This window comes from Phocoena sinus, chromosome 14 (assembly GCF_008692025.1).
Source record: "Phocoena sinus isolate mPhoSin1 chromosome 14, mPhoSin1.pri, whole genome shotgun sequence".
NCBI classification, from domain to species: domain Eukaryota; kingdom Metazoa; phylum Chordata; class Mammalia; order Artiodactyla; family Phocoenidae; genus Phocoena; species Phocoena sinus.
In genome coordinates, this window is record NC_045776.1 from 38,745,139 (window position 1) to 38,759,378 (window position 14,240).

Genomic DNA, 14,240 nt, shown 5'->3' on the forward strand with positions numbered 1-14,240 from the left:
ATCTCCCTAGCTTTTGGGGTCCTCGAGACCATGCAGAGAGCACAGGGGAGGGAGCAGCTTCCAAATGAACATGAAGGTTAGGGAAGGCTCCCAGCAGAAGGACAGAAAAATCAGAAAACGCTGAAACAGGATATGAGATACACATCATCCCTCAGCCTGGCTAAATCAGCCTATTAGGCCCAGAATTCCACTCAGCTTGTAAGGTCACCTACAGCAGTTTGTAAATAGAGCCATATCCATTTTCCATAGAAAACAGAGCCAAATTTTTAAAAAGAAGAACAGATTTTCAGTCTCCTAAGAGAAACCATGGCTGTTTCTATTATAAAACAGGACTGGGGGGATTCTATCATCAATAATATTGGGAAAAGGAAAATTGAGAGGAAGATGTAAGGGCAACCAAGGACCTGGGACCCAGTGGGTATTGTACACCGAAGCCATCCAGAGGGGAAAGGCCCTCCCACCCACACGAGGGCACCATCACCAAGTCTGGAAGGAAGATACAGCCTCAACTAGGTCTATTCTTGTCATAAAGTCAAATCAAGGCTGAGTGCTCCTGAAATACAGCAGGGTCCTCAGGAAGCAGGTACTTTGAGAAGCGAGGCCAAGGGATGTGACTCATTGCTTAAGAGCATGGCACTGGTGCCTGCCAGCCTTAGCAGGCTCGCCTAACTGGGGGTGGCAGTGAACATAGGGATGGGAAGCCTGGGATGACCACAGGCTCTGCAGGGATCCCTGGTAAGCTATGTTGATTCTGTGACCGAAGTCAGGCTGCAATTCCCCACCGAGGCCCTCGATGCCCTCCCTGCCTGACCCCGTTGCCTCCTCTAGTCACCGTGCTCTCTGCTATGGTGCCTCACCCCACAAGCTGACCATACTTCAGCCTGGGTTCAGTAGCATCTGCTCAGGACAGGATCCCTTCTTACTTCCTCCAAATCCACGCCGCCCCGCCCCCAGCCAGGTACCTCCCGGTCCCACCTGAATCCAGAGAAGACCACACCAGAGCCTCACTCAGCTTCCAGCACCCCTTGGGTACCAGGGTGGATCTTCCTCCTTAAGGCAGCACCCCCAGAGTGTGGGCACTCACAGCCGAGGCACGGCCAGCCAGACGTAGGCCAAGATCCGTGGGGGAAATTAGATAGATTCTCATAACCAAGCACTATTTCCTCAACTACAAAATGGGGATAGCATTATTTACCTTAGAGTGGTCTTATGTGGATTAAAGGTGATAATGCTTGAAAAGCACCTACTACGGTGCCTGGTGCCTAGGTAAATTGTTAATAAATGCTGGTCACTTTTATAATTGATGGCAGAGCTGAAAGGCAATCTCAAATTCATTCATCTATACATAGGAATATGCATATACATAGGTATAACATATAAGTATGTACTTAAGTAACTGAAAGTATTAAACATGAAATACAGCGGGTAATATTAATACTCTATCCATGGCATAATGTTTTAATTAAACATTAAAAACCAGAGGTGCCAAAAGCATTTGATTAATGCTTAAAAGGAAAAAATTAAAATACATAAAAAATTCGTAAGTTCTTTGCAATTTGACTTTTTTTTTTTTTAATCTATAAAACAGTAGTCCTTATTTGTACTGTGACAGGGCAGGAACAAAGCTGAATAGGACTTCTTTCTGCAAAACCATCTCAGAGAGGGTAACAGGGTAAAAAGGCAGGTGTATAATATGCAAACTGAATAAAATGTTCAATCATAACCTCCTCTTACCTTTGACCCAATGAGCGTGTACAGCCACTGAATGGTTTCATTGTGGTTTATTACTCCGTTCATCCCATCCACATACAACATAATCTGGCCCAAAGCTACAGAAGAGAAAAAGAAGCAAGGAGACGTTATGGTTTATATGTAAATATAACCTCCAATGATCATAACGTCAAGTGAGATTTTCACACTTTAAGTACACTGTATGTTAAGAACCAAATCTGCAGAGAATCCCTGAGCTCTGAAATTAGCGCAATCTCATTGCAGAAAGTGTTGATCACTCCAGAAGAAATAAGGGTTATCCTGGTGTCTGGAAGATGCAATTAAGGCACCAAATCCAGTGATTGTTGTTTCTCTGTGCCTTGATGTACGAATGCATGTTTTTACGTTTCTATATCTGTATGTAGTCTCAGACGAGGCAGAGATATCCATGAGATGGTGTCTGGGTTGTGGCCTCCCGCTGGGGCCAAGAGGGTGCATATGAAGTTTCTAAAAACAACTTGTCTGGTGCCCCAGCCTATGGTCAGGCAGGTCCCTGACACTATGGAAACATTTTGAGCCAATACAATTTGAACCCTTAAGATAAGGAATAAATATGTATTTAAATATTATTTGTAATCCTTTTAAAGACTTTCAGGTTTTAAAATGTCAGAAATCATGAAAACAGAGGGTGGGGGTGGGAAGGGGGAATGGGGAGGTTAGTGTTTAATGGGGACAGAGTTTCAGCTTAGGAAGGTGAAAAATTCTAGAGATGGATGATGGTGAGGGTTGAAAAACAATGTGAATGTACTTAGTGCCACTGAGTACATTTAAATATGGCTAAAATAGTATGTTTTCTATTATGTGACTTTTACTGCAATAAAAAAATTTAAAAAAAGAAATCGTAAAAAAATTGTTGATACCAAGTCCTAAATTCTTAGTTAAGAAAAATATAGTCACCACAGATTATTATTATTCAACATAAAAACCCAAAACAAAACAAAACCAAAAAAGAGCCACATTATTGCTTTTAAAAAAATATATATTAACTCTATTTTTTCAGTTCCCTTGGTATCAAAATAATTTGGATTCTAGAATATGAATAAACAGAAGTTACATACTCTTAAGTAAATAGGCTTCCTTGAATCAGGTCTGACCTCCTATCTTACTGCAGCCATAATTAATTGGCATGGCATTGGCATTTTTAGGTAACACTTCTTTTTCTGGTAATATTAGGATATCTTATTTTAGAAAACTGACAACAAGAGGTGTAAAATGAAAATAATTCATAATCTCATAGTTTAAAGAATTATTCTTAACATGTTGATATGTTTTCTTACATCCTTTCTTTTATGCTTTACACACACACATACACACAACTTTATACGTAGGTCGTGGGAACAGTCCAGATAAAATGGCAATGACTGAAAAGAGCAAAGCACAAAATAGTAAGTGTACACTAATTCCAAGCATACCACTATATGTGTTATGTTAGAAAACTCACTATTATACTATCCAACAAAAGATCAAATGACAAAACCACATCACCATTCTGAGAAAAAGTATGCTCCTAAATATGTAAAAATTCAAAATTTTGGGGGGGATCTATTTTATTTATTTATTTTTTAACATCTTTATTGGAGTATAACTGCTTTACAATGGTGTGTTAGTTTCTGCTGTATAACAAAGTGAATCAGCTATACATAAACATATATCTCCATATCTCCTCTCTCTTGCGTCTCCCTCCCACCCTCCCTATCCCACCCCTCTAGGTGGACACAAAGCACAGAGCTGATCTCCCTATGCTACGTGGCTGCTTCCCGCTAGCTATCCATTTTACATTTGGTAGTGTATATATGTCCATGCCACTCTCTCACTTTCTCCCAGCTTACTCTTCCCCCTCCCCATTACCTCAAGTCCATTCTCTATGTCTGCATCTTTATTCCTGTCCTGTCCTTAGGTTCTTCAGAACCATTTTTTTTTTTAGATTCCATATATTTGTGTTAGCATACGGTACTTGTTTTTCTCTTTCTGACTTACTTCACCCTGTATGACAGTCTCTAGGTCCATCCACCTCACTACAAATAGCTCAATTTCATTTCTTTTTATGGCTGAGTAATATTCCATTGTATATATGTGCCACATCTTTATCCATTCATCTGTCGATGGATATTTAGGTTGGTTCCATGTCCTGGCTATTGTAAATAGAGCTGCAATGAACATTTTGGTACATGACTCTTTTTGAATTATGGTTTTCTCCAGGTATATGCCCAGCAGTAGGATTACTGAGTCATATGGTAGTTCCATTTTTAGTTTTTAAGGAACCTCCATACTGTTCTCCATAGTGACTGTATCAATTTACATTCCCACCAACAGTGGAAGATGGTTCCCTTTTCTCCACACCCTCTCTAGCATTTATTGTTTGTAGATTTTTTGATGATGGCCATTCTGACTGGTGTGAGGTGATACCTCATCATAGATTTGATTTGCATTTCTCTAATGATTAGTGATGTTGAGCATCCTTTCATGTGTTTATTGGCCATCTGCATTATCTTCTTTGGAGAATTGCCTGTTTAGAGCTTCTTCCCATTTTTGGATTTGGTTGCATTTTTGATATTGAGCTGTATGAGCTGACTGTGTATTTTGGAGATTAATCCTTTGTCCGTTGATTCATTTGCAAATATTTTCTCCCAATCTGAGGGTTGTCTTTTTGTCTTGTTTATGGTTTCCTTTGCGGTGCAAAGCTTTTAAGTTTCATTAGGTCGCATTTGTTTATTTTTGTTTTCATTTCCATTACTCTAGGAGGTGGGTCAAAAAGGATCTTGCTGTGATTTATGTCATAGAGTGTTCTGCCTATGTTTTCCTCTAAGAGTTTGATAGTGTCTGGCCTTACATTTAGGTCTTTAATCCATTCTGAATTTATTTTTGTGTATGGTGTTAGGGAGTGTTCTCATTTCATTCTTTTACATGTAGCTGTCCAGTTTTCCCAGCACCACTTATGGAAGAGGCTGTCTTTTCTCCACTGTATATTCTTGCCTCCTTTATCAGAGATAAGGTGACCATATGTGCATGGGTTTATCTCTGGGCTTTGTATCCTGTTCCATTGATCTATATTTCTGTTTTTGTGCCAGTACCATACTGTCTTGATTACTGTAGCTCTGTAGTATAGTCTGAAGTCAGGGAGCCTGATACCTCCAGCTCTGTTTTTCTTTCTTAAGATTGCTTTTGCTATTCGGGGTCTTTTGTGGTTCCATACTATTTGTGAAACTTTTTGCTCTAGTTCTGTGAAAAATGCCATTGGTAGTTTGATAGGGATTGCATTGAATCTGTAGATTGCTTTGGGTAGTATAGTCATTTTCACAATGTTGATTCTTCCAATCCAAGAACATGGTATATCTCTCCATCTGTTGGTATCATCTTTAATTTCTTTCACCAGTGTCTTATAGTTTTCTGCATACAGGTCTTTCGTCTCCTTAGGTAGGTTTATTCCTAGGTATTTTATTCTTTTTGTTGCAATGGTAAATGGGAGTGTTTCCTTAATTTCTCTTTCAGATTTTTCATCCTTAGTGTATAGGAATGCAAGAGACTTCTGTGCATTAATTTTATTTCCTGCTACTTTAGCAGATTATTTGATTAGATCTAGTAGTTTTTTGGTAGCATCTTTGAGATTCTCTATGTATAATATCAAGTCATCTGCAAACAGTGACAGTTTCACTTCCTCTTTTCTGATTTGGATTCCTTTTATTTCTTTTTCTTCTCTGATTACTGTGGCTACAACTTCCAAAACTATGTTGAATAGTAGTGGTGAGAGTGGGCAACCTTGTCTTGTTCCTGACCTTAGTGGAAATGGTTTCAGTTTTTCACCACTGAGAATGATGTTGGCTGTGGGTTTATCATATATTTTATTATGTTGGGGTAAGTTCCCTCTATGCCTACTTTCTGGAGAGTTTTTATCATAAATGGGTGTTGAATTTTGTCGAAAGTTTTTTCTGCATCTATTGAGATGATCATATGGTTTTTCTCCTTCAATTTGTTAATATGGTTTATCACATTGATTGATTTGCGTATATTGAAGAATCCTTGCATTCCTGGAATAAACCCCACTTGATCATGGTGTATGATCCTTTTAATGTGCTGTTGGATTCCATTTGCTAGTATTTTTGTTTCTATGTTCATCAGTGATATTGGTCTATAGTTTTCTTTTTTTTGTGACATCTTTGTCTGGTTTTGGTATCAGGGTGATGGTGGCCTCGTAGAATGAGTTTGGGAGTGTTCCTCCCTCTGCTATATTTTAGAAGTAAAAACTCAAAATTTTAAACACTTAATTGAACATATCCTTGACACAATAAACTGTACATTTTTGAAAATAACAGTTTCATATTCTATTTAATGGTGAAACACTGGAGATACTCCTATTAAAATCAGAAAAAATTTTAAAATGATGCCCATTAATCTCATGATTATTTAGTACCATGCTACAGGCTTTCAAGCAAATTTAATAAGATATGAAAAATAATTAAAGGTAGGATATTTAGAAATGAATATATAATACTGTCATTATTTGCAAGAAATATTATAGACCCAATAAAAAACCCATCTACAGAATTTATAATGAAGAGATCACAATTATAACCACTTTCTCATCTTAATGAGAAATAAGTATGTAACATACAAAGGAAATCAAAGTTTGATATAAAAATATAATACTAGATAAATAATATGACAGCATATATGATAAAGGCTTAAATGATTTATTGTATAAACAATTCATACAAGTTGATAAGAAAATACGAAATGGCAATAGAAAAAAAACTAAAAGCATTTCATAAGAGAGATGACAAGCTGGTTTACAATAACAAAGTTGTTCATTCTTACTATAATAAAAATGCAAATTAAAACAATAATGAGGTAGAATTTTCACTTAAATCATGAAAGGTATTTTTTAAAGAAATGATTAGGTTATCAATTGCTGGAGAGGTTAAACCAGTAACTTCATACATTCCTGGTGGTGGGGCAAGTTGGTACAAGTCCTATAATAAGGCTATTTAATGCTGTAGTTGTTTTAAAAATAGTTACCATTTAGTGTCTACCATGTCCGAAGGTCCGAGGGTGGGACTTTATACGTGTCATTAATACAACAGCCCTGCTGTGAGGCAGGTATTATAACTCCCGTCTGACAGAGGGAAAAACTGAAGCTCTGAAAAGTAAAGGAATGTGCCCCCAAATCCCATCACTACCAAGTGGCGGAGTCCACCTCCAGCCAGGGCAGGCGGGCTCCTCCGTGTCTGTACTCAGAGCCTGGAAGTCCTCTCTAGGCTCTTCCCAAGCCAATGTGATTTCGGGAATCTATCCTAAGGAAATAACCCTAAGTTAAAGGGGGGAAAAAAAGGATGAAGCAAAGATACTCACTGGAGTGTCATCTATAACATCAAACTATCAACTGAAATCTAAATATGTATCAGATCTAGAACTCAGCATACACAGCAATTTATCAAAGCTATGTCCTAACCTGTGAACCGTTTCTGATAAAATAATTAAAAGTGGAAACTTATAACGATTATGTAATTCAGTAAAACACTAAAATCTCAAGCACAGAAGGAAAGGGAAACCCATGACATATTAAGCACTATGATTGGTTATATGTTCTTTGGATGTATTTTCTTCTACTTTTCGCTGATTTTCATTATGAGCATCTATTAATTTTATAATTGGGAAGTAAAGAAATATACAAAAAGGAAGCAAATAAGACTGTATACTGTAAAGTGTTAGGTGCTTCTCTTGGTTTTTAGAATTTTTTTACTAGCCCATCCCTCTTGGCATACCCCTCCCTCCTTCAGAAAGATACAGCACCCACTTCATGACAGAGTTCTGAGAATTCAGCACATTCTGCCCATTCTTCCCTTTCCCTTTTTCTTTCCTCCTCTCCCTTCCAAAACAAACTTGCAAATCTCCAGGGAAGAGGACTTTGTACCACAGTCCTTTTCCCATTCAAGTTCCAGTGCTGAGGAAGCAAATCCAAGGCAGATTTAGCATCTTCTAAATCAGCTAAATGGCACAGGGAAGTCCATGTAGACTGTTCAGCCTCTGGAAGGTACATTCCTTGGGGACACCCTCCCCCCAAGGCTGAAAAGCCAGGAATGAAAGTCTCCTCCCTAACTGCTCAGGGCCTCTGGTACTGCAGAAAGCCCAGCAAGCCAGGGCACCACTACAAAAAGGGAGTCAAAGTAAGAATTTCTATAAGTTTTCGCTCTATGATGTTTCCCTTCTAGGTTCTATTAACTGCCCACTTTGGAGGAAGAAAGTCACCAGAAAGTCCACGTCTAATGGAATTCAACTTTCTGATCATACTAATTTGTCATAATATTGTGACAATCAAAAGCTTTCAGGCTAGATCTTTTGCACCCTAGCCCTAAAGCTAAAGCACTCCATCCTGCAAAACCCACTGCAGACACAAGATGGCACTAAATAGATTTAAGTGGGTTAATGTCTCACTAAGCTTCCACAGCAAAATACCACCAATGTAAATGAGGGCCTGTGAATAAAACTCGCCCAGGGGAAAAAAAAAAAAAAAAGAGAGAGTGGCATGGACATATATACACTACCAAACGTAAAATAGATAGCTAGTGGGAAGCAGTCGCATAGCACAGGCAGATCAGCTCCGTGCTTTGTGACCACCTAGAGGGGTGGGAGGGAGGGAGACGCAAGAGGGAAGAGATATGGAAACATATGTATATGTATAACTGATTCACTTTGTTATAAAGCAGAAACTAACACACCATTGTAAAGCAATTATACTCCAATAAAGATGTAAAAAAAAAAAAAAAGTAGATGGCCTGGGTCACAGGAACCACGAAAATTAGTGATTTCCATTTCTAAGAAGGATGAGGAGGATGAGAATGTCAGAACACAGTGGTGGGTAACAATAGCACAGGTGTAAAAAGAGACAAGGGCCTTGGGTGTTATGCTGCTCATGGAATTTACTCGAGGCATTTTTATTAATTTTCTGTGCTTCAGTTGCCTCATCTCAAAAATAAGATAGTAAGACTGTAGTACCTACTTTTCAGGGGTGTTGTAGGGACTGAGTTAGAGCAATGCCTGACTCAGAGTAGGTGCTCAATGAACATTAGTCATATCAAGTACGTCACTGAAGTCACATCAATTATCTACTGGACAGAAGCACGCAACGAAAGACTCTCCAAGACACACAGTGGGGGAGAGCCCTCTGCCCAACTCAGTCACAATGATTTTTTTCTAAAAATTTTTTGTTTTACTTTTTATATTTAGATATATGCTCCATTTTGAGATATCTTTTGTATAAATTGTGAGGTTTAGATTGATATTCTTTTTTTTTTCACATAGATGTCCAATGGATCTAATACCATTGTTTGAAGAGACTATCCTATCTTTATTTGCTTTTGCAAGTTTGCCAAAAATCAATTGGCTATGTTTGCATGGGTCTATTTCTGGATTCTCTATTCTGTTCCACTGATCTATCCATCTATCCTTTGGCCGACACCACAGTATCTTGATTACTGTAGCTTCATAAGAAGTCTTAAAATCAGGTAGTATGACTCCTACAATTTCATTCTTCCTTTTAAAAATTGTTTTGGCTATTCTTGTCTTTTGGCCTTTTCATGTAAATTTTAGAAGCAGTTTTTCTAAATCTGCAAAAAATCTTTCAGGGAGTATTATGGGAAATGCATTAAATCTACAGATAAATTTTGGGAGAATGACATCTTTACTACATTCAGTCTTATAACCCATGATCCTATTATGTCATCGTTTAGATCTTCTCTATTTTCATGAGTGTTTTGTAGTTTGTAACTAAAGATTCTGTATATGGTTTTCTGCTAAATTTAAAAGTATTTCATATTTTTTGGAGCTACCGGAAATATTTTTTAAACTTCTCCATTCCCAACTATTTATTATTAGTATATAGAAATAAAAATAATTTTTTTTGTTTTGACTTTGTATTCTGTAACTTTATTAAACTTATTAATTCTAGGGGTTTGGGGGGTTATGTTTTTGTAGATTCTCTGAGGTTTTCTACATAGCCAGTAATGTTGTCTGTTACTTAGAACAATTTTATTTCTTCCTTCCCAACCTATATCCCCCCCACCCCACCCCACCCTTTATTCCTCTTTGCCTTATTGCACTGGTTAAGTATTTCAATAGGGGTGGTAGGAGTGGACAACTTTGCCTTTTCTCAGTATTAGGGGGAAAGCATGTAAGTCCTTCACCATTAATTATGATGTTAGCTATAGGTTTTTGCACATTGCCCTTTAACAAGGTGAAGACGATCCCCCCCAATGTCTAGTTTGTTAAGAAGTTTTTTTAAATCATAAATGGATGCTGAATTTTGTCAAATGTTTTTTCTATATCAATTGATATTATCAAGTGGTTTTTCTTCAGACTGATAATGTGGTGAGTTACACAAAGTGAATTTCAAATACTTAACCAGCCTTGCATTCCCTCTGGGCCATGGTGAATTATTCTTTTTATAGATTGCTGAATTTGATTTGTTGATATTTTGCTGAGGATTTTAGCATCTTTGTCCATGAGACATATTGGTCTATAGTATCCTGTCTCCGTCTTGTTTCATATCATGGTAATGCTGGTCCTATAAAATGAGTTGGGAAACATTCCCTCCTCTGATGTTTTCTGGAAAAGATTACATAAAATTGGTTTTATTTTGTCTTTAAATGTTTGTCAGAATTACCAGGAAACCATCTGAGCCTGGAGATTCCTTTTTCAGAAGATTGTTAACTACAAATCAAATTTCTTTAATAGTCATAGTTAATAACATTTATAGTAATAAGGCTAGTCAGGTTATCTATTTCATCTTTGGTGAATTTTGGTAATCTGTGGTTTTTAAGGGACTGGCCCATTTCGTCTAATTATCAATTTTATATACGTAGAGTTGTTCATAGTATTCTTTTATTACTCATTTAATGTCTGTGGAGTCTGTCATGATAGCCCCTCTATCATTACAGATGTTGGCAATTAGTGTCTTCTCTTTTTCTTTGCCATTGTTGCTTATTATCTTCCTTTTCAAAGAATGAGATTTTGTTTCACTGATATCGACTCCGTTATTTCTCTGTTTTCAATTTCATTAGTTTTTACCCTTATCTTTATCATTTCTTTCCTTCTACTTGATTGAGTTTGTTTTTCCTTTCTTATTCTAGTTTCTTAAGGCAGGTGTTTATATTATGGATTATTTTCTTAGAAACATGTAATACTATAAATTTCTCTCCATGCATTGCTTCAACTGCATCCCACAGATTTTTATTTGTTTTTAATTTAGTTCAAAATATTTTCTAACTTCCATTTGAGAATTCCTCTTCAACATATGGATTATTTAAAAGCATGTTGTTTAATTTCCAAGCATTTGGAGATATTCCCGTTACCCTTCTGTAACTGATTTATAGTTTAACTCCATTATGGCCAGAAAATATATCATATGATTTCAATTCTCTTAAGTTTGTTATTTTTATGACCCAGGGTATTACCTATCTTGGTGAATGTTTTATATGTACTTGAAAAGAATATGTTAGGTAGAGTACTCTATAGTTAGGTAGAGTACTATAGTTAGGTAGAGTACTCTATACTGCTATAGTTAGGTAAAGTACTCTAAAAATGTCAGTTAGAACTAGTTGTTGATGGTGCTGTTTAGTTCCACTATAGCTTTGCTGATTTTCAGTCTACCAGTTCTATTGATTACTAAAAAAGGAATGCTGAAGTCTTCAACTACAACAGAGGATTTTCCATTCCTTATTTCAATTCTCTCAGTTTTTGCTTCATGTATTTTGAAGCTCTATACGTTTTCCATTTCTGGATGAATCAACCCTTTTATCATTATAATGTCCTTCTTTATCCCTTGCTATTTTCTTTACTTTGGCCTCTACTTTCTCTAATGTTAATATGGCTTTCTTTTGATTAGTGTTTGTATGATATTTGTTTCTGTATCCTTTTGCTTTTAAACTAACTATAGCATTATAATTAAGGTGGGTTTCGTACAGGCAGCGTTTAGTTGGGTCTTGTTTTTTGTATCCATTCTGATAATCTCTGTCTTTTAATCACTGTGATCAGGCCAGTTACATTTAATATAATTATTGGTACATTTGAATTTAGGTCCATCATTTCCATTCTGCTACTGAGCCCATCTAGTAAGATTTTTATTTTGACTGATGTATTTTTCATTTCTAAATTTTTCATTTGGCTCTTCTTTATATCTTCTGTTTCTTTTCTGAGACTTTCTATCTTTCCATTCACTTCAATAGTGTTCATCCTTACTTCTTTTTTTTATAATAGCTGCTTTAAAGCATTTGACAAATTCAGTCAATGTCACCCTGGCCCTGGGGTCTACTGATTTGTCTTTTCCTATGCAAGTTGAAATCTTCCTAGTTTATTGTATGTCAACTAATTTTGGCTTATATCCTGGACATTTTGAAAATTATAAGACTCTGGATTTTGTTTAAATATTAGAGAAAATGTTGACATTTTTGTTTAAGCAGGCAATTTAACCTGTTCCCTTTAAGCCACAAGTTCTGACCTGCCTTTTATGGGCTGTGGTTCCAATATCAGTTCAATTTTCAAAGCCCTTTGTTGTGCCATTTGGATTGGCCCTGCATGTCTACCACCCAGTGGGTAGTCTGGAACCTGGGCAGCGGTCTACCTTGTTGTTCCGTTCTCAAAGTCTTTGGTATACTGATTAGCATCAGATTCATGCGTGTAGTTTGTGGCGAGCCCAGGGGCTCATAAAAAACTTTGAAGGTCACTTTCCTGAGCTCCTCTTTTTTCATTATCTCCCTGATACTTGCTTTTAGGTTCCCTGGGGCTCCCTTTCTTGGTCTTTCAACCAGAGAGCTGGGTCATTATTTATCCTGCTCTGCCACTGACTTTTTGTGACTGGGTTCACATCTGGGGCCTGGCAGTGGGAAAACAGAGAGGGAAAAATACAAATGGCATTCACCCCAACCCCCTTGGGACTACAACTCCTCTCAATCAAAGCAAAAGTTTATGCCTCCTTCCCTCAGAGTTTTAGGTGCCTGCAGGTTCCTGCTGTTCTCACATTATTATCACAGCTGTTCTTACCATGGGATTACCTGGGGGCAGGGGTTCAAGATAACAGAGAAAAGACTAAGAAACACCGGGGGACTTTTGCACTCTTGAGTGTTTGGAGTCCCTTTTCCTCCTACTCAAGCCAGAAATAGAAGGCCTCTTCTGGAACTCTCTCTGAATACACTGATGGCCACTTTTGGGTTTGGGGCTGATTTGAGTCCAGACCAGGAAATACTAGAAGAAAAATGTTAAAAGCACCATCACAATGCTGTCGTCCAATTCTAGTCTTCTTCTCCAATCTGTCCACTACCGTTTACTCTTCAAAGTCCTCAAATAGTTGCTTCACGTATTTTTTTCCCAGGCTTATAGTCACATTCAATAGGAGAGATAGTTCCAGTGTGCTTACGCCCTCTCAGGCAGAACTCCTCCCTCTCTGCTTTTAGAGTAAGAACTCTAGCAGCAACATGGAAGGTGGCCTGGAGTGAAGTCCTGTGTCTGGGTCTGCTCAGAACTTTGCCTCAACAGTCTAACCACATGGTTTTCAATCCTTTTTCTCTTTTTTCATTTCTCCTCTTCTCCCTTCCTCCCTCCTTTTTATTTTCCTTTCTTTTTTGAAGCTGGAAATCTTTTAGTCCAAGGATCTTCTAAAAGGAACAATAACATACGCCACAGACAACTCCCAGATGCTTTGCTGGAAGCAGGACTGGTGGGTTTTAACTGCTTCCCCCTTAACACTTGACACTCCTCACCCTGCCTACTGCAGTGAGTCCCAATGGGGCCTGTTAAAAGCATCCAATCACCCAGCCTACACACTGGAGCTCACTGCACACTTGCATTTTCAAACACCACAAGTGGGTTAGGAAATCAATTTAGTGAGTCCAGACCGGCAATTTATTTTTTCAGGAAACAAAACAGAATAGAAAATAGAGTGCGTTTCATTTTAGGTAAGGGCTGTTTCTATTTTTGTTCTATTTTATATAAATATGAAAACTTTTCCTATAGATCTCAGCCACAGAAGTTTGGAATCTATCATTCCAAACTCCTTTCCTTCCCTTATCCTTTGCCTCCAGTGAGTCATCTAATTCCCTCCATTTTCCTCTGAAACAGGCCTCGAATTCACCTTTTCTTCCCTCCATCACTGCCTCAGGTCCAGCTTCCATTGTCTCTCTCGGATTATAGCAACTGCTGATCCAGCCAGATTCCCACTCTTTTTCTAATCCATGAAAGATGTCACCACTGAATTTTCTAAAACATTAACCATATCAGCTGAAGCTGGAAGACCTCCTAGCTCCCTCCCAGCCTCAGCCTCCCACCCACCTTTCAGCTTCCTGTCCACCCCATCTGGGCTCCTGTGTCTCTGAAGCTTCTGCTTCCATTAAGGGCTTCCTAAGACTGTCAATCTTGATTTAGTTACATGTGCCTTGCTTTTAAAGAGAAGTTCTTACATATAAAATATATATTCATTCTACAAA

The 14,240-nt window shown here is 37.7% G+C and overlaps 1 protein-coding gene across 3 annotated transcripts in view; it reads right to left on the reverse strand.

The window, feature by feature from the left end:
- Positions 1 to 14,240, reverse strand: part of FHOD3 (formin homology 2 domain containing 3) — a 497,328-nt gene that overhangs the window by 216,026 nt on the left and 267,062 nt on the right. For all 3 annotated transcript variants that reach the window (XM_032602812.1, XM_032602814.1, XM_032602813.1), the window contains exon 6: positions 1,735 to 1,829. In XM_032602812.1, the coding sequence (XP_032458703.1) occupies positions 1,735 to 1,829 (95 nt within the window). The remainder of the gene's footprint in view (positions 1 to 1,734; positions 1,830 to 14,240) is intronic.